At 34.7% G+C, this 26,024-nt stretch overlaps 1 protein-coding gene across 8 annotated transcripts in view; it reads right to left on the bottom strand.

Moving 5' to 3' along the window:
- CNTNAP4 (contactin associated protein like 4) overlaps positions 1 to 26,024 on the bottom strand; it is a 275,112-nt gene that overhangs the window by 69,214 nt on the left and 179,874 nt on the right. For all 8 annotated transcript variants that reach the window (XM_008053817.2, XM_021710358.1, XM_021710357.1 and 5 more), the window contains 3 exons: positions 24,521 to 24,692; positions 18,007 to 18,113; positions 6,893 to 7,012 (listed from right to left, as the gene is read on the bottom strand). In XM_008053817.2, coding sequence (XP_008052008.2) covers positions 6,893 to 7,012; positions 18,007 to 18,113; positions 24,521 to 24,692 — 399 coding nt within the window. The remainder of the gene's footprint in view (positions 1 to 6,892; positions 7,013 to 18,006; positions 18,114 to 24,520; positions 24,693 to 26,024) is intronic.

The raw sequence follows: 26,024 nt of genomic DNA, 5'->3' as shown, positions 1-26,024 counted from the left end.
AAACAACATAGCTGAAATAGGCAGAAAAATCTATGAAGTTTGAAAACATTGATTGGTAGTTTGAGTCTACCCTGTCTTTCCTGGAAAAGATTTCTAATAATATAAATTGTAAATAAAGCAACTGAGTAATTAAGAATGTGATTTACCTTAGGCTGACTGCTATTTTTTAGTGTGATAACAGTGTAAAGAAAAAAAATGCTGTTTAAGCAACACAGTTGCAAAGCTTGTGTTGCTTCATGCTTAATAGCTGAAGGTGATAGATGTGATCAAGACAGTAAGAGCAGATAGGAAGTGCTGTGTTAAGGAAAGCAGAGGAGACACAAAGGGAGACAGCTAGCATTCTGGAGCAAAACAATGTAAACAAAGCTGCATTTGGATAATAACAGTTAGTTATTAACCCTTATAGCTTTTAAGAAGGGCTTTATTATTAAAATATCTAAAGTAAAAACGGTCATGCTATTTTAAGTCTTACACTCTCCAACCTTCTCCTGGAATGGTCTCAGGAACCCTCATCTAAGAGTCACTTGGTGTACTTGTTAATAATGTAGTGTTCCAGGCCTTAGTCTCTAAACTTACTGAGACAGGGAAACCAAATCCAGAAGTCATGGTAATGGGACAGTGAGAAGAGGTGAGTTCAAACAATAGAATGTTCATTTTTCAGAAAAGTTTGAAAATCGTCACTCTGGCACTCACTGATTTCTCCCCTCTAAAATAATAGTCCTTACAGTGCAATGTTTGATCATGAGAAACTCCTTGAACAATAAAACTATTTCATTATAGAAAAAGCAGTGAATTTGGTTTAGAAGAAAACACCCCTATATATCTCAATAAGGACAACCACTGGGATTCATCTTATCCTAATTATTTTTAAATGTTTAGAATATTCTGTTTATGAGGAAATTTCAGTTTGTTAATGTAGCCTAGGAAATTATCCATTTTGTGCCTGTTTCTTTTAGCTTGAAATGCTTAGAGGTAATTCAGAGACTTTTGACAGTATCTTTTAGCTTATAATGCTTAGAAGTATATAAATACGTGTGGAATAATTTGTTTAACACTAATTCTAGACTAATAACTGGATTTTGAAATAAGATCCATGTTTGCAAGTTACTGAATCAGCTTTTTGTCTATTTATTAATTTATTTTTACTATCATTGTACCTGATTTGTATAATGAGAAGATATGTTGTTGTCTACAAGCAATGGGACGTGGATAGAAGATAACCCTTCCTTGTGGAAAAACTTTCAAACTATAAGAAAAGAGACCAGTTTAGTGCTTGATCTACCCCTACTGGTATTTTTCAGTCTGCCAAATGTAACCTTCCTGAGTTTTCCTTGGTTTCCTCATTTGCGAAACCAGATCAATAAGGAGAGTTTCGAGCTGTACCTGCTACACTTAACCTCCCTGAGTCTCAGCTTCCTCATTTGCAAAACCAGATCAATAAGGAGAGTTTCAAGCTGTAAAATATATATCTCACTGGGGCTGTTATACTCTGGGGTTGTCACTTTTGTTTGAATGTTTTCCAATATCCCAGAGCTTCTGAAGATATTTGGCTGTCTCTAGATATCTGTGTTTTTGCTCTTGACATCTTGCTATTCATGGGGCTTTAGATTTTCTGAACGTCTTCTTTTTCATCAATATTTTTGAATAATCTTGCTGAAGCACCTTTAACCTCTGGATGTTCCCAGTAACTCCTTCTTTTGTCTCCCCTACCTTTGGGATCTATGATCCATTTGACCTCATCTCATATTCTTAGTTCCTAACACATGGAATTTGTTCTCTCTCCTCTTTCTCTCTCTCTCTCCACACGCGTGCATACACACACACACTCTTCAGGCCTCTTAGAGTTGTTGTGACACTTCAGTGACTACAATCTTTTTTCCAAAGAACTTGCTTGTGAAAAATGTATCTTCCATAATAAAGTACATAAATTTATAATGTAACATGAAAATGTACATGTTGATTAATAGAAATAAAATAGTACATTCAATAAAATAAAATGGATAATTTCACCACCTTTTAGATAATAAAAGTACATATGGCTTATAAATTACTGAATTAGTATCCAAAATAAATGTTAGATAGGGAGATAGATATACAGTCAATATTAATTACTTGAAAATCCTCATTATTTGTGAATTTTGCCTCCTTACTAAGCTTTATGTGTAATGCCAATGCTTTTACAGTCATTTGTGAATATACACAAAACAGCAAAAATTCGGCTTGCCTGATGAACACATATCCAGTTAAACAAAGGGGACTTCATTCCCTTGTTTCAGTTCTCATACTGTAAACAAGTGTCTTATTTGTGGTCTATTAAATGCTACATTTTTTTGCATATTTATCCTTTTGGTTGATGATTTTGCTGCTTAAAATGGTGCTCTGGCATAGTGCTGAAGTGTCATCTAGTGTTCCTAAGTGTAGAAAGAAGGCTGCATGTGATGTACCTTTTAAGGAAAATGTGTCAGATAAGATTTGGTCAAGCATGAGTTACCATGCTGTTGGCATGAGTTCAATGTTAATGAGTCAGCAATATGTATTTAAAAGGTGTCTAACCTGAAACATACATTAAACAGGATTATATATTGATTGGTTGATGAGAATGTCATGACCAGAGGCGTGCAGAAAACTAATCTTACTGTTCTTCCCCCTAGGAACAATGGTTCAGTATTCTTTAATCCAGTGTTCCTGGTTACTTTATAGAACATAGCTACTCTAAATAATGAAAATCTATGGGTGTGTGTGTGTGTGTGTGTGTGTGTGTGTGTGTGTGCGCGCGCGTGCTAAATCTTCAAGACAAGATATTCATCAACTTAAAGATATCTAATTTTCAGAATCAGGACTTTGCATAACATGTAACATGTGTATGTGAATAGCTCAGAATGCATTTATGGGATCATAGAAACATAGGTTTGCAGTGATAGACTGTTAAATAAGCCTCACTCACAATCCAACCTATCCAAACTGGAAAATAATCATATATGTATATATGATAAATATAAATATATATATGAATCTATACCTTACAATCATAAAGTTTTCCCTTTTTCTTTCTGAAGCTGTTTCACATTTATTATATTTAATTCTCACATAAGACTGCAGTCTGGGCATATTAAAAATTGAGAACTGTAAGTCTGAATAAAACAGTGGTCCCCAAGTTTGGGTACACATTAAGAATCATTTGGGAAGATTGTTTAAGATATTGGTTCCATCTCCCCACATCAATCACTGAGTCAGAATTTCCTGGGGTACTGTCTGGAGTCTGTATTGAGCAGACTGGGTAGCTTCATTAAGGAGACCTGCATGTGAGAACCACCGTTTGTTTTCCGTTGCTTTGGTGTATGGGGCGATGTACTTCATGTTTGTGAGAATAAGTGAAAACTACCAAGGTGCATCATATTAAAAAATCTCTAAAGAAACATTCTATAGCCAGCCTCGGTGGCTCAGCCTGTAATACCGCGACTTTGGGAGGCTGAGGTGAGTGGATTGCCTGAGCCCGCGGGTTCGAGACCCGCCTGGACAGCGAGACCTCATCTCTACAATAAATAAAAAAAAATCAGCCGGGGGTGGTAGTGCATGCCTGTAGTTCCGGCTACTCAGAAGGCTGAGGCGGAAGGATCGCCAGAGCCCAGCAGGTCGAGGCTGCGGTGGCCGGGAGTGGCCACTGCACTCCAGTCTGGGCGACAGAGTGAGACTCCAACTCAAAAAAAAAAAAAGAAGCATTCTATAGTAATTTCTCTCCAATAAATGAGCAGCTCAGACTCTACCACTACCCACAGGTGGGAGAACTACACATTACCATAAAGAAATTGATGCTCTCGTATTCAAATGCCTCCTTAGTATCTCCTTTGAATGGGTAACAGACGCGTTCAACTCAAAATGTGCAAAACAGAGCTTCTGATTTTTTCCCTTAAGCCTTTTCTGATCACATCCCAAATGCTGGCAGTTCAAACGCTTCATTGCTTCAGTCAAAAACCATGGTGTAATTGTTGGCTTCTTTTGTTTTCTTACACATCATAGGTATTCAATGAGCAAATCTAACCTCCCTTCTCCATCTATATTGCTATTATATGGTGCAAGAAGTCACCATCATCACCTCATTCCTGGAGTTTTGCATTACTTGAAATGGCCTCTTAACAGTTCTCTTAACTCCTATTATATAGTCCTATTTTAGCTTATAATGCTTAGAAATATATATATGCATGTGTAATCATTTGTTTAACACTAATTCTAGACTAAAAACTGGATTTTGAAATAAGATCTATATTTTCAAGTTACTGATTCAACTTTTTGTTTATTTATTACCTGGTAACATCATCTGTCTCGGGTTAGCACTTGCTGTTTCCCCTGCCTGAAAGGTTCTTTCCCCAGATATTCACTGTCCGATTTGAAGTAGCAAATTTTCCTTTGCAACAACCGCTGCCTCAATTTAATATTGCCCTTTAGATGTTTGTTTTGCTCTATTATATACAGTATGTATAGTCTAACTTCTTTCCACCCCTGCTCCTTAATAGGTTTTTCCCAACCCAGGAGCAATTACAATTCGATGAAAGGAAGTCTGATTGCATCCCACTGTTTCTTAAAACTCTCTAAAGCATGTTGTGTCATTCAGAGTATAAATCAAAGACGTTGTGACATTGCTGTAAGAACCTCATGTCTTTTCTCCTCTCAGCCCCCACCCAGCCTGACTCTCTCCTCTTTTACTACTCCCCACTCACTCCTTATACTCTCCAGCTACCGTATTTGTTGCTGTTTTCTGAACACACCTGGCAAGATCATCTGTCTCGGGACTTAGCACTTGCTCTTTCCTCTGCCTGGAAGGTTCTTTCCCCAGATATTCACTGCCCGATTTGAAGTAGCAAATTTTCCTTTGCAACAACCCCTGCCTCAATTTAATATTGCCCTTTTGATTTTGTTTTGCTCCATAAAACTCTGACTTTCTAACACAGCACTGTTCAATGTAAATTTCTGCAATGATGAAAAGTTTCTACACCTGTGATAATCAATACATTCCCTACTAGCTACAGAAGGCCTTTGAATAGTTAAAATATGACTGAGGAACTCAACATTTAATTTAATCTTATTTTAATTACATTTTCTAAATTTAATCTTGAATTTTGAAAAATATATTTAGCCATTTAATTTGATAACTCATTTTAATTACATTAAAATTTAACTAGGCACTTGTTGCTAGTGGCTACCATATTGGACAGTACAGTTCATCTATGATCTATCTTTTGTGTGTTTTTGATGAGGAAAGAATCAATATTTCTTTATTTGACATTTATATATAATTTCTACTAGCCCTACCTTTGAAAAGACTTGAAAAGGTTGAAAAGACTTGGAAAGGTTGAAAAGACTTGAAAGGACTTGAAAAGGTTGAAAAGACTATCTTTCCTTTATTACACTTCAATTCTACCTTGGCAATCAATCAATTATCCATATATAAGTGATTCTGTTTACAGATTCTTTATTTTGCTTTATTGGTCTATTTGTTTATCTTTGTGTGCCAGTCACATACTATTTTACTTAGTTTATCAGTACACAGTCTATATCTGGTAGAGCTGAGTCCTTCAAATTTGTTCAAGATTGACTTGGTTCCTCAAGTCATTCTTTAGTATTTGATCATAAATTTCAGAAAGTGCTTGTTCATTTTCACCCAGATAATCACACCAGCCTATAAACAAACACCCCGCTAAAATTTTAATTTGGTTTATATTAAACCAATGTCCAGTTTGGAAGAAGTGATTTATATACTATTGAGTCTTCTAATCCACAAAGATTTTATATTCTTTCATTTGTTTAGGATATTAGTTTATCTAAAAAGCCTTTTATACTTATCTGTGTGGAAGCTTGTGTGTCTTTCATTAGATTTACTGCCATATGTTTGAAATTTGAAAATATCTTTTAAAAGGTCATTTTCTACTTGTTTATTGCCAACATACAAAAATAAAATTAATTTTATCTTAATTTGTCATCCAGTGACAATCTTCAATTTTAGTAGTTTACCTGTAAGTTGTTTAGAATATTCTTAAAACCTATATAACCTGATCATCTATATGAATAATAAGAATCTTAGTCTATTTTTTCCAACACATTTTTTTTATTTCTTTCTCTTATTGCACTGGCTAAGACTTCCAAAACAATGGAGCAGAGTAATATTAATGCTCGTAACAGAGAAAAATCTTCCAATATTTTATATTAAACTGTAGTAAGTGTGGTGGGGGTTTTTGTGGATACTCTTTATCAAATTAAGGCAATTTCCTTCTAATAGTAATCTATCGAGTTTTCTTTTTATCATAAATAAATGTTGAACTTGATCAAACACATTTTCCATGACTACCAATTTCTATATAAATTTATGTAAGTAAAGAATTCAAGAATAAATAAACTTTACGTTCACAAATTTTTAAGAAGTAATGTTGTTCAAAGCTTTCATATGCATCAACTTCTATGAGAAACAAAGTCTTTTTTTTTGCTTTAGAACATAATAAGAAATATTTATTATGAGATGTTTTACACAGCACATGTTAAAAAATAACATTTTAACTCATTGCCATACTGGGAAACTATGGGGGGGATGGGATTAACAGTAGCAAATATCTGTCTGGGGAAGGGGAAACACCTCTTATCAACAGGGTGCCTGAATGAAACGTAATTGTACACCTAACCCTTAACTGTACCCCACAAAACCATAATAAAAAGTATTGATTTAATAAAAAAATCATTGCCATTTAAACATTTTCATAAAACTTATGTTCAGTTATTCTACTGAAAAACACACATTTTAATCAAGTTGCAAATTAGATCAGCTTTCTACTTATTTCATTTTAATATTGTATATTTAAAGTATTCATGCAAATTTAACTATTAAATAAAAGTTGAATAAACTCACCAGTCATATTGCAATATAGGAGAAATGGTCCCAGGGGACCACTTCCATCTGAATCTATATAGTAAAACCCTGAAGTATTTCCTTTGTGCTTATAGGCTTCACATGACTGCTCGTAGATAGCTGTAAAAAAAAAAATGGATCTTTGTTAATGGAATAGCATGAAATGAATCTCTTAACATTTAATTCAGACACAAAATTTTTAATTTGGACACAAATTTTCTAACTATTAATTTGGACATGAAATACTCTAAGTATATATGTTGCTGGCTAGGAGAAAAGGCAAAATTTATTTTAAAAATAAAATTCATAGTAACAGATTAAGACAACTGACATGAGGCAGTTAGAGTGAGGAGAAACTCAAGACAGAGATAGTTTTCTCAGTCCCAGAGAGAAACAAGACCAGCAGCATGTCTCACAATTCTTTAAGAAGCAATAATAAACACAAGTGCAAAGAAAAGAAAAATCCGTTGATCTGGACTGAAACTAGCCAAACTCTCACCTGCACCACCATAGTCAACTGGCAGCCTCTGGACACAGTGGGAAAGGTGAAGGGAATTTGGAGTTCTGTACTTCTGCTCTGGACTTGGAGGGTACCCTGATCCTTGTGGACTCCAGTCCTTCACAGAAAACTGCTTTATCCACAGCTGTGTTCTGCCAATGAGGAGTAGTGCAGGAAAAAAGAAAGCCTTGAGCAGCACTAGATGCCATTTCCCAAGAACTCAAACCTTGCAGGTGATGTGACTGTCTTCTGGCAGCATGGGAGGGAATGGGCCTCAAGGGCAAACTCTGAGGCTGCCCGCATTTCTTAGCTGGGGCAAGTTGCTATGAGAGTACCTGAGATCCTGAGGCTGGTGGCTCTTCTCAGAAGGCAGATTGTCTGGGGCTAAGGAAGACTGTTGGGTGGGCCTTATTGCCATAGCAACCTTCCACACATCTGTGCCTACTCTACACAGCAGCATTACTCCTGTGGCCAAGACCCCCTCCCAATACTCACCAGAATTGCCAAGAGTACATTCTTGTGATGCTCAAGCACCTTCCTCCCACTCTCCTCACTTCCCTCAAAGGCTCAAAACAGAGAACTTGGGTAACTCTCAGAGCCTTGCCCTCCACCTAGGTTGGCTTGGCATTTCTTTGGAGTAATACATGCCAAGGAGAAAGACCACAGCCACCATCACAGCTGGCTCTCTCCCAGAAATACTACCTTCTGGCAGAGGTCAAAATTAAAATCTACTACATCAGATATAATATCTCTGCTTTGGTGAAAACCTAATCCCAAACCCCAGCTAACCCCACTTTCCAAGCCACTTCAACCACTCAGAATGTCATGGGCCAGTGAGGTACACAGCATAGAACCTCCACAGTGGGCAATTGAGAAGCACACCAGACCAAGACTGTATACCAGGTGTGCCAAAAAAATGTATACACATTTTAAGCGATGTTCACCACAATTAGAACTGTCTAGACACTGCTGGTAGCCACTTTGAGCACCTCTTGTAATTGTAGAAGTCAAACATGTCTTGTATTCACCTTTTATTATTGGTATACAATGAGTATTGCAATTTTAATACAGTTTTTTCCTTTCTTAAAATGTGTACATTTTTGGCACACTCTGTACAACTAAGAGAATACTACAGTGCCTACATTATCCCCCTGCCAGCCTCAAATAGGAAGAAAACTGTCTACCCAAATGAGAAGAAACCAGAAAATTAATCCTTACAATATAAAAAACTGAGTTCTCCAACACCCCAAAAGACCACACCAACTTCAGCAACAAACCCTAACCAAAATGAAATATTTGAAATTCCAGACACACAATTCAAAAGGTTGATTATAAAATTGATCAATGAACTTCAGGAGAAAATTGAGAAACCAGTATAAAGAAACTTTAAAAAGCTATTCAGGACAAGGATGAAAATTCTCCAAAGAAATAGACAGCTTAAAACAAAACAAAACAAAATGACAAGGTGAAATTCTGGAAATGAAAAAGTCCTTTCGGGAAAAAAAATTTAGAGGAAACTTTAAACTGTAGACTAGAACAAGTTCTGAAATTTCAGAACTTGAAGAGTAGGTGTTTGAATTAGCCCAATTTGACAATAAAGAAAACAGAATCAAGAGAATGGAACAAAGTCTACAAGAAATGTGGGATTATGTAAAGCATCAAAATTTAAGAATCATAGGTGTGCCTGAGGAAGAAGAGAAAGCAACAGGTTTGAAAAACCTATTTGAGATAGTAATGAAGGAATATTTCCCTGGGCTTGCCAGAGATCTAAACATCCAGATACAAGAAGATCAAAGAACCCTCAGAAGATTCATGGAAAAAAAAAAATCATCCCTAAGGCATATAATCATATGGTCATGCAAAGTTAAAGTGAAGGAAAAATTTTAAGAGCAATGAGACAAAATTATCAAATAACTTACAAAGATAAACCTATCAGACAAACAGCAGGCTTCTCAGAAGAAACCCTATAAGGCAGAAGGAACTGGGGCTCCACCTTCCATCTCCTCAAACAGAATAACAGTCAGCCAGCGATTGTGTGTCCCACAAAACTACATTTCACAAATGAAGGAGAAATGAGGTCTTTCCCAGATAAGCAAACACTGAGAGAATTTGTCACCACTAGATTAGCTCTACAAGAAATACTCAAAGGAGTTCTAAATACCCAAACAAAAGGTCAAAATATAGCAGTAGAAAACTCTGGAAACCATTAAATTCATAGGTCTTATGGAACACCAATACAATAGAGAAAATAAATAAACAGATAGATAAATAAAACAACCAGTATAATGAATGAAATAATCCCTTATATATGATTATTAACTCTGAACATAAATGGTCTCAATGCCTCACTAAAAAGATATAGACTAGTAGAATGGATTGAAAAACGCAACCCAAATGTCTGCTGCCTTCAAGAGATCTGCTTAACTCACAAAGATTTCAGTAGACTCAAGGTATGGGAATAGGCAAAAATATTCCATGCAAATGGAAACCAAAAATGAGCAGGAGTAGTGATTCTCATATCAGACAAAATAGACCTTAAATTAACAACAGTAAGAAAAGACAAAGATGGTTATTATGTAATAATAAGCAGATCAATACTACAAGATATAGCAATTTTAAATTATGTGCTTCTAACACCAGAGCCCTCCAGTTTTATAAAACAAATTCTACTCACCTTTTAAAAAGAGATAAACAGCAATACCATAATAGTGAGAACTTCAACACTCCACTGACAGCAATAGACAGATCACCAAGGCAGAAAATCAACAAAGAAACATTGGAGTAAAACTGAACTCTAGAGCAAATGGAACTAACAGACATCAATAGAACATTACATCCCGAAGTTACAGAATATACATTTTTCTCATTAGCACATGAAACATTCTACAAGATTGTCTATATGATAGGACACAAATCAAGTCTCAATAATTGTTTTAAAAAATCAAAAGCATCAAGCATCTTCTCAGAATACAGTGGAATAAAACTAGAAACTAACTCTAAGAAAAATTCATAAAACCAAACAAAACATGTAAATCAAACAATCCACTCCTGAATGATCCTTGAGTCAACAATAAAATCAAGATGGAAATATAAAAATTCCCTCAAATAATGGCAACAATGAAACAAGTACCAAAATCTCTGGGACACAGCCAAAGTTGTGGTCTGAGGAAAATTTATAGTACTTAAGCTCTTCATTAATAAGACTGGTTCAGCACAATGAGTCATTCCTGTAATCCCAGCACTTTGGAAGTCTGAGACAAGAGGATTGCCTGAGCCCAGGTGTTTGAGACCAGCCTGAGCAACACGGCAAGACCTCATCTCCACAATAAATCAAGAAATTAGTCAGGTGTGGTGATGTGTGCCTATGGCTCCAGCTACTTGGAAGGCTGAGGTGGAAGAATCACCTGAGCCCAGCAGGTGGAGGCTTTGGTGGCTGTGAGCATGCCACTGCACTCCAGACTGGGTGCCAGAGTGAGACTCTGACTGAAAACAAAAAATAAAAAACTGAAAGATTGCATATTGACAATCTAATATCATGCCCCAAGGAACTAAAAAAGCACAAGCAAACCAAACCCAAATCTAGCAGAAGTAAATAAACAATGAAGATCAGAGCAGAATTAAATGAAATAGAAATAAAAAAGTTACAAAAGATCAATGAAACAAAAAGTTGGTTATTTGAAAAGATAAAGTTGATAGACCACTAGCTAGATGAATTAAGAAACAGAAATGAAAATGGAGATATTACAACCGATATGATGAAAATTCAAAAGATCATCTGAGACTATTATGAACACCTTTATGCAAACAAACAGAACAATCTAAAGGAAATTGACAAATTCTTGGAAACATACAACCTCTGCAACCTTATCAGGAAGAAACAGAAACCCTAAACAGACCAATAAAGAATAGCAAGATTAAACCAAATATTAGAAGTCTCCCAACAAAAAAAAAGTCAGGACTTGATGGACTCACAACTGAATTCTACAAGATCTTCAAAGAAGAAATGATACCAATTTTACTGAAGTTATTCCACAAGATTGAAGAGGGAATCCTCACTAACTCATTCCACAAAGCCAGTATCACACTCTAATACCAAAGCCTGAAAAAGAGATAATAAAAAAAGAAAACTACAGACTATTAAACCTTATAAACATTGACCCCAAAATCCTCAGCAAAATATGAGCAAAAAGAAAAAAAAAACAGTGAAAAAAGATGGGTAAAAATAATAAAATTGTATGGATTGGGACCAAAAAAAAAAAAATTAAAAACAGCACATTAAAAAAAGTAATACATCATGCTCAAGTATATTTTATCCCAGATAAGCACCATATGCAAGTCAATAAACATGATCCACTACACAAACAGGATTAAAAACAAAAATCATACAATCATTTTAATAGATATGCAGAAAATACATTTCATAAAATTCAATATCCCTTCATGATAAAAACCCTTAACAAAATAGACATAGAGAAAATATTCCTCAAAATAATAAAAGCTATATATGACAAACCCAAAGTTAATGTCATATTGAATGGAGAAAAGTTGAATGCATTTCTCCTCAGAACTGGAATAAGGCAAAGATGCCCACTTTCATCACTTCTATTCAACATAGTACTGGAAGTCCTAGCCAGAGCAATCAGGCAAGACAAAGAAATAAAGGGTATCCAAATTGCAAAATAAAAGAAATCAAGCTATCTCTGTATGCCAATTACATTGTCTTATACCTATAGAATCCTAAAGACTCCTGGACTTGAAAAATGAACTCAATAAAGTTTCAGGATACAAAATCACCACACACAAATCAGTTGTACTGCTATATACCGATAGCATCCAAGTTGAGAATCAAATTAAGAACTCAATTCCATTTACAAAAGCAGTCAAAAGGCTAAAATACTTAGGAATATATTCAACCAAGGAGTGAAAGATCTCTACAAGGAGAATTACAAAACTCTGATGAAAGAAATCGTGGAGGACACAAACAAATGAAGAATCATCTCAAGCTCATGAATCAGAAGAATCAACATTTTTAAAATGACCGTATTACCCAAAGTCATCTACAGATTCAACACAATCCTTATTAAACTACCAATGTCACTTTTTACAGTATTAGAAAAAGAAAAACCCTAAAATTCAAATGTAACCAAAACAAGCCAGAATAGCCAAAGCAATACTAAGCAAGAAGAAAACTGGAAGTATCACATACTTCAAATTAAACTACAAGTACAAGGCTGTAGTAACCAAAACAGCATGGTACTGGTGCAAGAGCAAACATGTGGACTAATGATACAGAATACAGAATTCAAACATAAACAAAAATACCTACAACCAACAGACCTTTGACAAAACAGACAAAAACATACACTGGAGAAAGGACAGCCTATTCAAAAAATGGTGTTAGAAAAATTGAATAGCTACATACAGAAAAATGAAACTTGATCCCTATCTCTTCCCATATACAAAAATTAACTTAAGATGGATTTAAAACTTCAATGTCAGACCTGAAACCATAAAAATCCTAAAAGAAAACCCAGAAAAAATTCTTCTAGACATCAACCTAGGCAAATAATTTATTGCTAAAATTCCCAAACAAATACACTAAAAACAAAAATAAACAAGTGGAACTTAATTTAGCTAAAAAGCATCTGCACAGGAAAATAAATAATAAATAGAACAAATAAGCAACCTATTAAATGGAAGAAGGTATTCACAAACTATATATCTGACAAAGAACTAATATCCAGAATCTACAAAGAACTCAAACAAGAAGAAGCAAACAACCTCATTAAAAAGTGGGCAAATGACATGAACAGACATCTTTCAAAAGAAGACATAAAATAGCCAGCAAACATATGAAAAAATACTCAATATCACTCATCAAGGACATGCAAGTTAATACCACAATGAGATACTACCTTACACCAATCAGAATGGCCATTACTACAAAATCAAAAAACAATAGATGCTAGCACGGATGAAGAGAAAAGGCAACATTTATACACTGTTGATGGGAGTGTAAATTAGTACAACCTCTATGGAAAATGGTATGGAAATTTCTCAAACAACTAAAAGTAAATCTACCATTTGATCCAGCAATCCTACTACTAGGTATCTACCCAAAGGAACAGAAATCGTTTGATAAAAAAAGACACCCGCACCATGTTCATCACAGCACAATTCACAATTGCAAAGATGTGGAGTCAACCTAAATGTCCATCAAGCCATCAGTGGAAAATTAAAATGTGGTAATATACACAATGGAATACTACTCAATGATTAAAAAGAATGAAATAATGTATTTTGGAGCAACTTGGATGGAACTGGAGAACAGCATCCTAAGTGAACTAATGCAGGAACAGTAAACCAAACACTGCATGTTCTCACTTATAAATAGGAGCTAAACGAAGGATCTGCACAGACAGGAAACGGTAGAATGGACATGGGAGATTCAGAAGAGAGAGAGGGAAAGGAGTAGAGAGACAAAAAAATGACCTGTCTGGTACAAAATGCATAATGGATACATTTAAAGCCCAGATCTAAAACCTTCCAAAGCTATTGAAATAATTTTTAAAAATTAAAAGAACTCATTTTTAAAATTACTATGGATTAAAATGATTCTACAGAAAAAAAATGAGGGTGATTTTGTGATTTTTTTTAATCACTAAAGGAAAATAAAAATTTTTGTTCAAAATGCAAATTTAATCTGAGAGACCTGGAGCAGTTTGTTATCTGCTGTTCAGATTTCCACTACAAATGCAAGAAAAAAATGTCCTGTGTTTTCTTTTAGTTTGTCTGATTGTGGCAACCAAGACTGAATAGAGGAATAAATACAGGGGAGTAACAGTTTCAAAACTCTGGAGTAACCTTGTAAACATCAAAGAGCCAGTTTTACTCTAGAGAAGAACCTAACATTTAAATTTACATGAGATGTGTTGGGAAATATCATCTACCACATTCACTGGGTTGATTGTTCACTTGATAAAGCTTAAAGATTAAAAAAAATGAAAACTTAGTTTATTTTTACATTATAAAAAACAAGGGAAGAGAAGGTAGATGTCTAAATGTTAAGGCTCTTGTAAGTATTTTATAATGTGATAACTTATCTTGTGGCATACATTTTGGAATTTCTCATTCTGGTATCAGCTTGTAATAACCTAACCTCTGAAGCACAATAGTGTAACTTCCTTAAATAACTGGCTGTTATCCAATCATTATGCAACAGAAACATTTTAAATCATTTTGTGACTGTACTCCTTTCCTACAGAAAATTAACTAGAGATAAAAATATTTTCTTCAGCTGGGCTCGGGAGCTCAGCCTGTAATCCCAGTACCTTGGGAGGCCGAGGAGAGTGGATTGCCTGAGCCCACAGGTTCAAGACCAGCCCGAGCAATTTGGTGAGACCTCAACTCTACAATAAATTAAAAAAAAAATTAGCCGGGCATGGTAGCGCGTGCCTGTAATTCCAGCTACTTGGAAGGCTGAGGCAAAAGGATCAGCAGGTCGAGGCTGTGGTGGCCGTGAGCATGCCACTGCACTCCAGCCTGGGCAACAGACTGAGACTCCAACTCAAACATATATATATTTTTTTTTTTAATAAAACACATATATGATTTACAAAACTCCTCATCAATAATTGCTAAAAATAATTTACAAAAGAAACTTTCTCTAACACTCTGTAATGAAGATTCAATATAATTAAAATTCATAGCAGAAGAAATATTTATAGGAAACAGGCCCTCAAGTGATCTCAATGTGCTTTGATCCATAATTGGATGTTTTCTATTATACAATTATATTTGCCATGTATAAGGTTTGATATTAACACTTGTATATAATGCACACTTCTCATTGAACACTTGGTCAAATATACTGATAAATTCTATTAAGCTTTTGAATTCTGTAAAATGAGAAATAAACAATCCTCTGAATATTATTTGCTGAATCTCTTTTAGTTTTGAAAATTATGTTAATAAGTGTTTAGACAACATAAAATAATGTGGCTAATTTGGTCAATGCTACAAAAGCCTCAAGTAATCATATAAATTCACTTCCCCACTCCTCCAGAGACTGATGGTTTTATTTTGCTCCAATTATATATCACATCGATGGAAATATAAGCATGGATCATTTTTCGTTCACATTTGCATTTTGTGCACTGAAGTGGCCATGTACAAATGGCTAATCTATGCATTCAGTGTATGCATACATATACAAAAATTCCTTGAGAGAGGTTGGTAAGATATATACATAACTTTGTGGTGGTTACTCATTGTGTAAAAAACACAGGATGAAATGAGGATAATTGGAAGAACTTCTGCCTTATGTGTATTACTTGAATTTTTATAACATGACTGTCCAACATATTACTTCCTAATGAAACCTTTTAAAAGGCCTCATCTTCACCCCTGCACTATAACCAGCTTGGTCATTCTGGTCTCATTTCTCACAATGGTTATGGACAAAATGAAACACATATGCACACGCACACACACACACACACACACACACACACACACACAGATACACACACCTTCAGCTCTACTTGGACTGTCTACTCAAGAACCTAACAAATTAACTCAATTATTGAATCTAATTGTGAGTCACAGATAAAAATAACTGTTATCTAATTTTCTTCTCTCAAAGTTGTTTGATTCATGTTTAGAGTCAGCCATTGATAACAATTAAAATGAATAGTCAATTAAGACATATTTAATAGCTGTTTTGAGTTAGTCACTACAGTGAAAATGACAGAAGATATAAAGCATTAAAATATACCGTCCTTCCACTATCTGAGTGACCTGAGTCAAATAACTCAGCCTCTGGGTACAGGTGAGGTGTAGTTTTATTACTAGAAAAAATTATCCATAAATCATTACATATATTTATATATGAGATGCCAAAAAAATGTATACACATTTTAAGTATGACATTTGCTCAAAAGACAGCATTAATCCAATGAATGCTAGTGTCACCATGTGACAGGCAAGACAGCCAAAGAAAAGGGCAGAAACACGGTTGAGTGAATGTCATACTACACATTGCTACTGTAATTCAATTCAACTTTGAAAAGTAATACACAGATAGCATCACCTAAAATGCATATGCACTATCCAACACCATGTGTGTATGTGTGCATACATATATATATATGCACATACATCTATATGAATCAGGGCTTCTGAGAGTCCTCCAGGGGATTATTCTCAGGATTCTAATCTCAACTCTGGTAGGAGTACAAATTAGTGTACAGTGTAATAGAACCAGGGTGTTGAGGCTGATGACTGTGCTAAAGAAGATATACTAAGAGTTCAGTTGCTTAGAAATGTCAGTAATAATAAGAAAAAATGGACATTTTGGTCACCCCATTACATGCATTAAATAATGAGACAATAAAATGAGATGAGCCTTACAACACACGTGAGCATTTCATCAGAAAAAAAAAAGATTTATAATACAGAAAAAGAGTATCAGTTGTGATCGCAGGTTTTAGAGTATAATTCCATGTGTTCACATCCTCACTCTGCCTTCATTATTTTAAGTAGCCTTGGACAAGTAGATTAATATCTTTCTATTACTTCCTAAGTAAGTTAGAGATAATAATAGCATCCACCTACTAGCATGATCATCAGAATTAAATGAGCAGGGCCACATAAAATACAAGATTAGTAGCTGGCATTTAGGAAGTACTCAATAAAATTAACTATTATGATTAATAACAATCACTATCAATCACCCTTTTCCTCAACCCTTATTAAACAGAGTTGCGAGAGAATCTGAAGATTATTTAGTGCTATAGACTGGATGTTTGTGTTCCTCCAAAATTCATTAAGACATAATCCTTGATGTAGTGGTGTTTGGGGGTCTTTGGAATGTGACTAGGACATGAGAGTGAAGTCCTCATATATGGGATTAGAACACTTATAAAAGAGACTCTAGAGACATCCCTCATCCCTTCTACCATGTCAGGATAAAGAGAGAAGATGGAAGTCTATGAACCAGGACGTGAGCCCTCGTTGAACGTGATGGCACATTGATCTCAAATTTTCCAGCCTCCAAAACTGTGAGAAATACATTTCTGCACAAAGCTGGAGTTTTCTCTGCACAGCCTATGGTATTCTGTTATAGCTGCCCAATAGACTAAGACATCTAAAAGCTTCATGACATGTAAAACTTCATACCACAAGCCACTCTGCCCCAGTTTGTCACAGCTGTTTCTGAGAATCTCTTTGTTTAATTATATAAACAGTAAGAATTTGGTCACTGATCGTGTTTCTACTTGCACCGTACCTTCTAGAAAGTTTTAGAGTCAAAATGCTGGCCCAATTCAAATAACAGAACCAGATGATCACGTGTTCTGTATTTTATTGTTCTTTTACCTGCAGCTACCTTTCATTTTCTGTGCATATTTCCTTTTGCCAGCTATCCTGCACTTTTCTCTCCTGTTTTGTGTGACGTATGTCTATATGCTGTCTTGACTACTTTAGGAAATGAGGTGAGATTAACAACCGGATGCTAAGTTTGCACATCCACAAACATATATACACACAGCAGTGAAAAGGGAAATGGAGCAAGGAAAGCATTGGGGGCAAGAATAAGCAGATGTGTTCAGCTTACAGTTATGGCAAGTAGCTCCCCTGTAACCAGTGTTGGTGCAGTTACAGTGAAAGGTGCTCCAGGACTGAGAGCATTCCCCGCCATGTTCACAATAGTTGGGTAAACACCTAAAAGAAGGTGCACAATCACTGTTTTTCATTGTTATACATCATAAAGCATTGATCATTCATACACATTCATGTGAAAGAAGAATGTCAACCATAACATAAGGAGTAAATTTAACATGACTAATGATTCTTCAGTCTGTCATTAAGGTACTTTAATCACAGAACTAAACCTTAGATCAATACATTCATCAGATTTAAGCCAATTCTCTGGTAGTTGTGACTGCTTAATTTTCAACATGTTTCACTATGTCAGAGCCCTTTATTTTCCCTCAGCAACACAACACAAATTCAATATGTTGCCAGGAATAGCAACACCTTACATAAAATAACATTTTATCACATTGAATTACTAGATTGTTTGAACATTTAAAGGAAGAAGGAATAAAGAAAGGGGGGAAAAGGAAAAAGAAGGAGGGAGGAATATCTTTCTTCACTTGGCATATATATACAGGAATATGGAAGAATATAGATTACAAATTCACACATTTCAGCAGTGTGTTGGGGTGCTCTAGGGTGCTGACTAGACTCACTGGGACTCCCAGGATATTTTAAATTTTCAGGAGAAATATCTGGTATACCCAACATCTGTCAAACATAGTGTGACTTACTAGCTCGAGGTAGTTTAGTCTCAACATTAGATCATAATATATTCCCTTTAATCACATCCTATCTTTGAGAAGCTAGATTTGAGTAATTGATTTTTAAAAAGGCAAGTACCACGTGAAATTAATATTCAACAAAAAACATGAGGCTGATAGAGTCTCATATGATTTCAAGCTTTCAAAACTGCACAGTATTCAACAGGTATACATGTCCAATTGCTAAGTAACTGTGCTTAAAAATAAATTATTTTCTTTAAATTATGTGTATTACATTTTTTTAAAGGTTACTAAGTTGTTAGGATAAACTGGTTTGAACCTAAACCACTTTTTAATTCAAAGTGTTAAGGGTATCTTTGACTTAGAGGCACAGTGGAAAATTCCTGAGACATATAGGGCACCATGGACTAAAAAGTTTGGGAACTACTGGTATGCACTCAAATAGCCCTGATCAGATAAGTGATACCCTTTAAAATGTAGAGTGAAAGATACATTGAGATCAAGGTTTTAAACACCCTCATTTATCTCTGTTTTTTTAAAAAAATAAGCTACAAATCCTGCTGAAAGCATATTTGTGACAGGGATTCGACCACTTTATTAAAACTAAGAATGAGAACTTCATGTTCTGCTTCTAGAATGTTTTTCAGTTTTAACTGAAAATAATGTTACAAATTTTTTCTGATTATAAAGACTAAAATGGTTTTCACATTCCCTCAGCTGGAACTGAAATTTAGATAGGTATCTTACTGACTAGGCCCTCACTTCCCTTTCCCTAGAACATTTCACTTAGAAAACTTCCAATCCTCATTCTTTTAGCGAACTCAGATGGCCTCAACACATTGACATTGTTAGCCAGATAATAGGATATTAATACTTAGTAGGGTGTTTGGATCTAAACTACTTTTTAGACCAAAGCATTCAGAATACTTTTTGACTTAGAAGCACTGTAAAAAATTACTGAGATACATAGGGCACCATGGACAAAGAAGTTTGGGAACTTTTGATACGAACTCAAGTAACACTGATCAGATTATTGATCCCTTTTAGAATTTAGCATGAAAGTTGCATTGAGACCAAAGCTTTAAATGCCCTAATTTATACCAGATTAACTTTTTAAAAACTGTAAAATCTACCAGGAATATATTCATGGTGAGGTTTCTGTCACCTCCTCTATTAAACCTAAGGATGGGAACTTCACGTTTTATTGATAGGATAGTTCCAATTTTAACTAAAAATAATGTTATAGATTTTTCCTGATTACAAAAAATAGAGATTCACTGTACAAAAATCAATAATCCAGGTAACAGTAGAAACGGGATGCCATTTACAATCTCACTATAAAGAAGTTACTACTACAAACATACATATAATGTGTGCAAATTCATAAATATAATCATAAAGAAATGTTACATTGCACTCTGCTTTTTAAGCATCCAAAAATTAATAATGGACATCTTTCCCATTTTATATATATTTTAGCATTTTCATAGATTCACAGAAATTCCTTCAAAGAATTTTAAACAATTTAAATCAATGGCAATCAAAAGGGGATTTTAAAATAATAAAACAAGCCTATCTGGTAATCAAATAAAAAAGGACAAGAACAGGCTATTCTTTAGCAGATCTCACATCATATTTTTAAAAGGCATGGATATAAATATTTTTGACTAAAATTCAAAATAATGACTCTTTAGTTATTATGAGACGTGCTGTTTCTATATGATTTGCCTCTGAAACACCTACTGGATCTGTTTTTCTTGCTTCTTGTTAGACTATACTTTTCAGGTTTTTAATTAAAATATGAAAGGCTGAATCGTGAATTTTATTTGAATTTATTATATATAGTAATGTTTGACTACTAATAACCTACAGCAATGTATATATATATAGCGAAGTACTTGTTCTCACCAAATGTTCTAAACAGTTGTGTTTTATACTTTTCTCCTCCCTAGTCATTTCAGGACAAGATAAGACAATTCATTAGCTAATTTTCTCTAGCACTAAAGCTTTTCCTTAGACATTCCCATTGCTATTTTCGTTGCTTCTGAACTTGAACAAATGCATGCATTAACACACCCAAACCTGAAATGTGCAATTCTGATTTTTTCTGATTCCCTGTTCATTTCAAATTGTGCAATTCTGATTTTTTCTGATACCCTGTTCATTTCAAATTGTGCAATTCTGATTTTTTCTGATTCCCTGTTCATTTCAAATTGAATTTCAAAAGACTTTCACATAGTGCAAAAGTTGGCCATAATTAACAATGGTGAAGTAAAATCTATATAACATTATCATATTGAAAGAAACTAAACAAAGTTAGGTACCCAGGAATGCTGAGATAATAGTGACCACCGGAATTCAAATCTCATGTCCTATCTCAAAACTATAAAGTTCATCTCTACATCTCATTTCATCCCACCCCGCAAAAGCCATGCCTTCAGTATGCTCAAAGAGGAGAAGGAGGATAAAGGACAATGGGCAGAGACTCTGTTCCAGAGGGGAGACAAGGACAAGCCTGGAGGGAGGATGGCACAATGGTGGTTGGAGCCCGGCATCAAGGACCAGGTGGTAAAGATGGATTGAGAGAAAAGAACAGGTGATGTGGTGGAGATGCAAAGCCTACAGTCGAGGAAACCAGGAGGTTGTGCTAAGCCTACTGAAGTCATAAGGTAGACACTGTCATGCCAGGGTCTTAGTTATAGTCAGGAGTGTCTGCCCATGTCATTTGAGATCAGGTGTCAATTGATACCAAGTGTTATTACATACTCGCATACCAGGTGCATTTGAGACCAGGCACAGACCAGACCCTCAGTCTTATGGAGTTTGGAGAAAGGTAAGTGGTGTCCATCTGTGGCTAAGATGGCAACTTTCCCTAAGCAGTTCTTAAAAAGTTGACATCAAATTGTATACTTAACAGTTTTCTTTAATAAGTGATTTGGGTTCAAGCAACTTAGTAAATATTGATGTCCTAACAGCTGTCACCTTGCTCCAGTCCCATTTGTGTTTTCTGCCCCAGAGGTGGGGATGTGGACAGCAGCGACCTTTGTTTCTGCCTTCACCCCTCAGGCACTCCCACCCAGAGTCCCTGGACTGAAGAGGGTCACTCCCCTACATTTCCACAGAGGACAGAGAGAGGACTTCAAGGTGTGTGTGTGTGTGTGTGTGTGTGTTTGTGAGAGAGAGAAACTGTGTATAAGGAAGAAGTGAGTGTGTGAGGAGCATGGCAATGACCTTATGAGTTCGAGTGTGTCAGGATGGCATGTGCATGTATATATGTGTGCGGTGTGATTGTGCATGTATATGAGTTAACATGTGAGGAGTTGTGTGAACGTGTATAAGGATGGTGTGTGAGTGTGTGAGGAGCTTAGGGATATTTATATGAGCACAAGAGTGTGTATGTGTGTAAGATAGACTGTGTACAATAACCACTTTGGTACATGTGTGTAGAGTGGGTGTGAATAGCTGTGCAGTGTGAATGTGTGTTTGTATATACACCTTTATATGCAGGTTTTATCCTACTTAAAATCAGTCACAGAAAAAAACATTGCTTTAACTTCCTGTCAGATTTTTAATATGTGTTTAATATTTCTGCTTGCTTTAATTATGATTTCTTAAACCATTAAATGCTATGTTTATTATGCATGGATTAAATATTAACCACTTTAAATGTTAACTTTCACCCAGAGAAACTGCATGGCATGGCAGGCAAACATTTCAGGGGTCTTTCCGAAGCCAGAGTGCTTGAATTAGAGGCTGTTCTCTACCTTTTCTTAGCTATATCATCTTGACCAGCTTACTTGCCCCTTCTGTGCATCTATTTCTATATTTATAGGAAGCAAATACTATTCAGAACAGGTTCGAGGGTTTTTGTGAGAATTAATTTAAATGACAATTCGTGTTAATTGTTTAGCATAGGACCTGGTATAGCAATTTAAAAAATAAGTCTCTGTTTAATATTGCATTGGAAGCTATGTCAGTAGGTATAGCATATAAGACCAAAGTAAATAGATATATATTCTTCTGAGTGTAAGACAAAGAGTTTAGAGATACATTTGGAAATTTAAAAGTTATGCACATGTTACTTTGTCTTTCACTATATTTTTTAAGATTGCTAGGGTTACTATTAGCCTAAAGTTTTCCTTAAAAGGAAGCATTTATAATCAAGATCTATCCATAAATAGCTATTTCTGAAAAGTTTTTTTTGGTATGGTACTAAAAGAATATATTCCTTAATTGTGCTGTGTGGTACTCTATTTTTCAGAAAAGTACGTACCTTCAGAAGTCTGCAACACATTGTTATTGTGTTAAACATCATCTTCAGAACAAAATATATAGGAGGAAATGTGAATATATTTACACCAAAATAACTTTCTGCAATCTGAAGTACTCCACACACACAATCACTCATACTTTAAATGACTGAGCCTCCCTACTTGTTCCCTGGTGACTGCTATCCATCAAGGACTTGGGAACTTTGTACCTTTGCGTGTAAATCCCACCTTAAGAGACCAGACCCAGGAAGCATTGCTACAATGCCCTCACCAGAGCCAGGTTTTAGATCCCAGAACTGATATGTCTATGGACAAGGTCATGATGAATGGACCAAGAAGTCATTTAATCCCCAGACCAACCCAATTAAGGTTTATTATTTAAATTATCCCTTTACATATCTTCTTTTATTACAGAAGGAATTATTGTCTCTGAGAATTGCTTTAAATAAAAAAATATTTGTGGAGAGGAATTGATGTCCTTCTAATCTACTGTTAAATATAGCCATTATTACTTTTTATCTGGACATAACACAGTATCTATCAATGTTCAAAAAAGGATCCACAGACATTACTATGTGGTTTATTGACTGTCAGTAGATGAGTCTTTATGTTGATAAAATGTCTCATGCAAGTAAAAAGTTGCTTTTGAAGCTTAGAATTTATGCATTTATTCAAAATTCATAATGAACACTACTACAAGGTAGAAGCTAATTTTGTCATACGGGTTTTAAAGATGTTTAATCTGTAATGAGTATACCATTCCATTCACTTCAATAATTAAAATTAACAGCTTTTATATTAATGCATGACTGGAAAGATAACTGAGCTTTAGTTGCCCATGTCTAAATACAGTTTTAAATTATTATTAACCACTAATTATTAAAGTTGTCTGTCCTCTACAATTAACTCTTAAATCCTGCCTTGTCATGTCCTGTACTGATGCTCCCATTAAAGCTATCCGATCATCCCTACACTTTGATCAATACCATAGTCCCAAACTATCCTAGAGGAAGAGTTCATTTTCATTTTCTCTGCAGAGAAGGTGGTAATAGGTTTGTTAAAGAGGCGCATTAGGAGAATAGGAACCAGGTAAATTCCCTGCCTCTGAAAATATTTTTCAACAGTTAAGGTAGCAAAAGCCAATTTTATAACTGCACCACATAAGTCTCTGATTTATTGGCAACTGATGATCAAATTTACTCTTCAAGTTCCCTCACCTACTGAGTTTAATGACTTATGTTTGATACATTTAAACACATCTAAAATGATAGCAGCATCAACATTATCTTTCATGAATCAGTAGCATGTGTACCTATGGAGAGCACAGTCACGCCTTCTAAATTTTATCATTTGAAAGATGACATATAAAACAAAAGGTGTCATTTTTCCTATTTTTGATGTAAACATAACTCATGCCCTATGGAACAGATAAGGATGAGAAGGAAGAGAGAATAATCATTCGTTTTATGCATAAATTTTAATCTGCTGCAAAAAGTTTGAAAGTAGATCAAAGATAAAGAAGTGAGATTGTCCTTACCTATCTGAGATGCCACATGAGTCTATCTGAAGGTCACTGAAGTTCCCAAGGGCCCCTTGCTGAACAGAGATCAGATCTACCACTTTGTTACTGATAGAAATGAGTCTCATACATCCCTGAAATCCACCAAGTGGACTTTTACATTTGGATCCAAAGCTTTTGTCAGGACAACCTGATAAGAGCAAAACAAAGTAAAACCAATATGTATTATACTGAATCAGGATTCGGTATCATAGAATACTTTATTAAAAAATATAAGAAACAGGCATTTGATTATTTTCTGCATTAAAGGGGGTTTAAAAAAAAGGACTGCAGTCATTTTTAGTTTGATCAAAATTATAAATTGCAATTCATACAAAGTATTTTTTTCTACATTTACACAGGATTCACAGCAGTTCACCAGTATTACAATAACCATGTGCAAGAAAACTAACTTGATCCAAATTTTTAAAATATACATATTAGCTTTAAATTCTAAACCAGTCAACCAACAGTATTAAATTATATATTCTTAAACAAAGGAACTTAGTCTATTGGCCTGCAAACTTAAGAACATAAAGAATGAAAATATGCATTATAGATAAGAAAAAATAAATCAATATTGGTGAAATACCTTTGTATCTATAGAGCTAACTATATGAAATAGGAGCTATAATGACTTCAAATGATCAACTATTTAATTATCTTATGTTTCTATACATAAAACAGCATTTTAATAAAACCTAATGGCTTAATTTCAAAAATACTTCATTGCTTGGTTTTATTTATTCTTTGCCTTTAAATAAATGTTCCATTATAATAATTTTCTAACATTTATTTAGACTTATAATTATTTATATAATAAATAAATACAATATTAATTAATATCATCTGAAGTTTAATCATCTAAATGTCTCTCAATACAAGTGAAATAATTTTATGAAGTATGAATACATACATTATTCTTATATATATTTCATTAATCTTTGTTGTTCTGGTTGTCAACCACTACCACAATTTCAAAGAATAAAAAAATAAGTTAGCAACTGCTTAATTCCTGAAAAATCCCTGCTAATTTTCTACCTGGGAATTTTCATTATAATTAAATTGTTTGGGATATTTTTCCTTAATATTTTGTTTCCCTAACAAAATACATTTTCATGGCAAGTCAAGGTCAGCATTCAAGTTTAAAACTATTATCAAGCACATTGAAACATTATATTTTAACCTCATGGAGAACTTGAAGTTTCAAATTTAGTATATCAAGAAAAACTGATCAAAGCTTTTAGAGTATTAATTTATTGTACATGGCACTACACACATTTCAAGTGCTTAAATTTCTTCTGTAGTGTAAGATATGGTTACCATAATCTCAGAATGTATTCTGAATGACTTATTAACCAATTAAAAATGTTAGGATAAAAACTGAAAGGATAATAGTTCAATAATATTTTGAAGAAACTATAATATGTCAGGAATATAAACAACTCTGCTAATCTCCTTTTCTCCAGGTGGTGTTTTCCAA

Source organism: Carlito syrichta, unplaced genomic scaffold, assembly GCF_000164805.1.
Source record: "Carlito syrichta isolate Samal-C Ts95f unplaced genomic scaffold, Tarsius_syrichta-2.0.1 Scaffold288685, whole genome shotgun sequence".
Classification (NCBI taxonomy): domain Eukaryota; kingdom Metazoa; phylum Chordata; class Mammalia; order Primates; family Tarsiidae; genus Carlito; species Carlito syrichta.
This window is presented reverse-complemented; position numbering and strand designations above follow the sequence as displayed.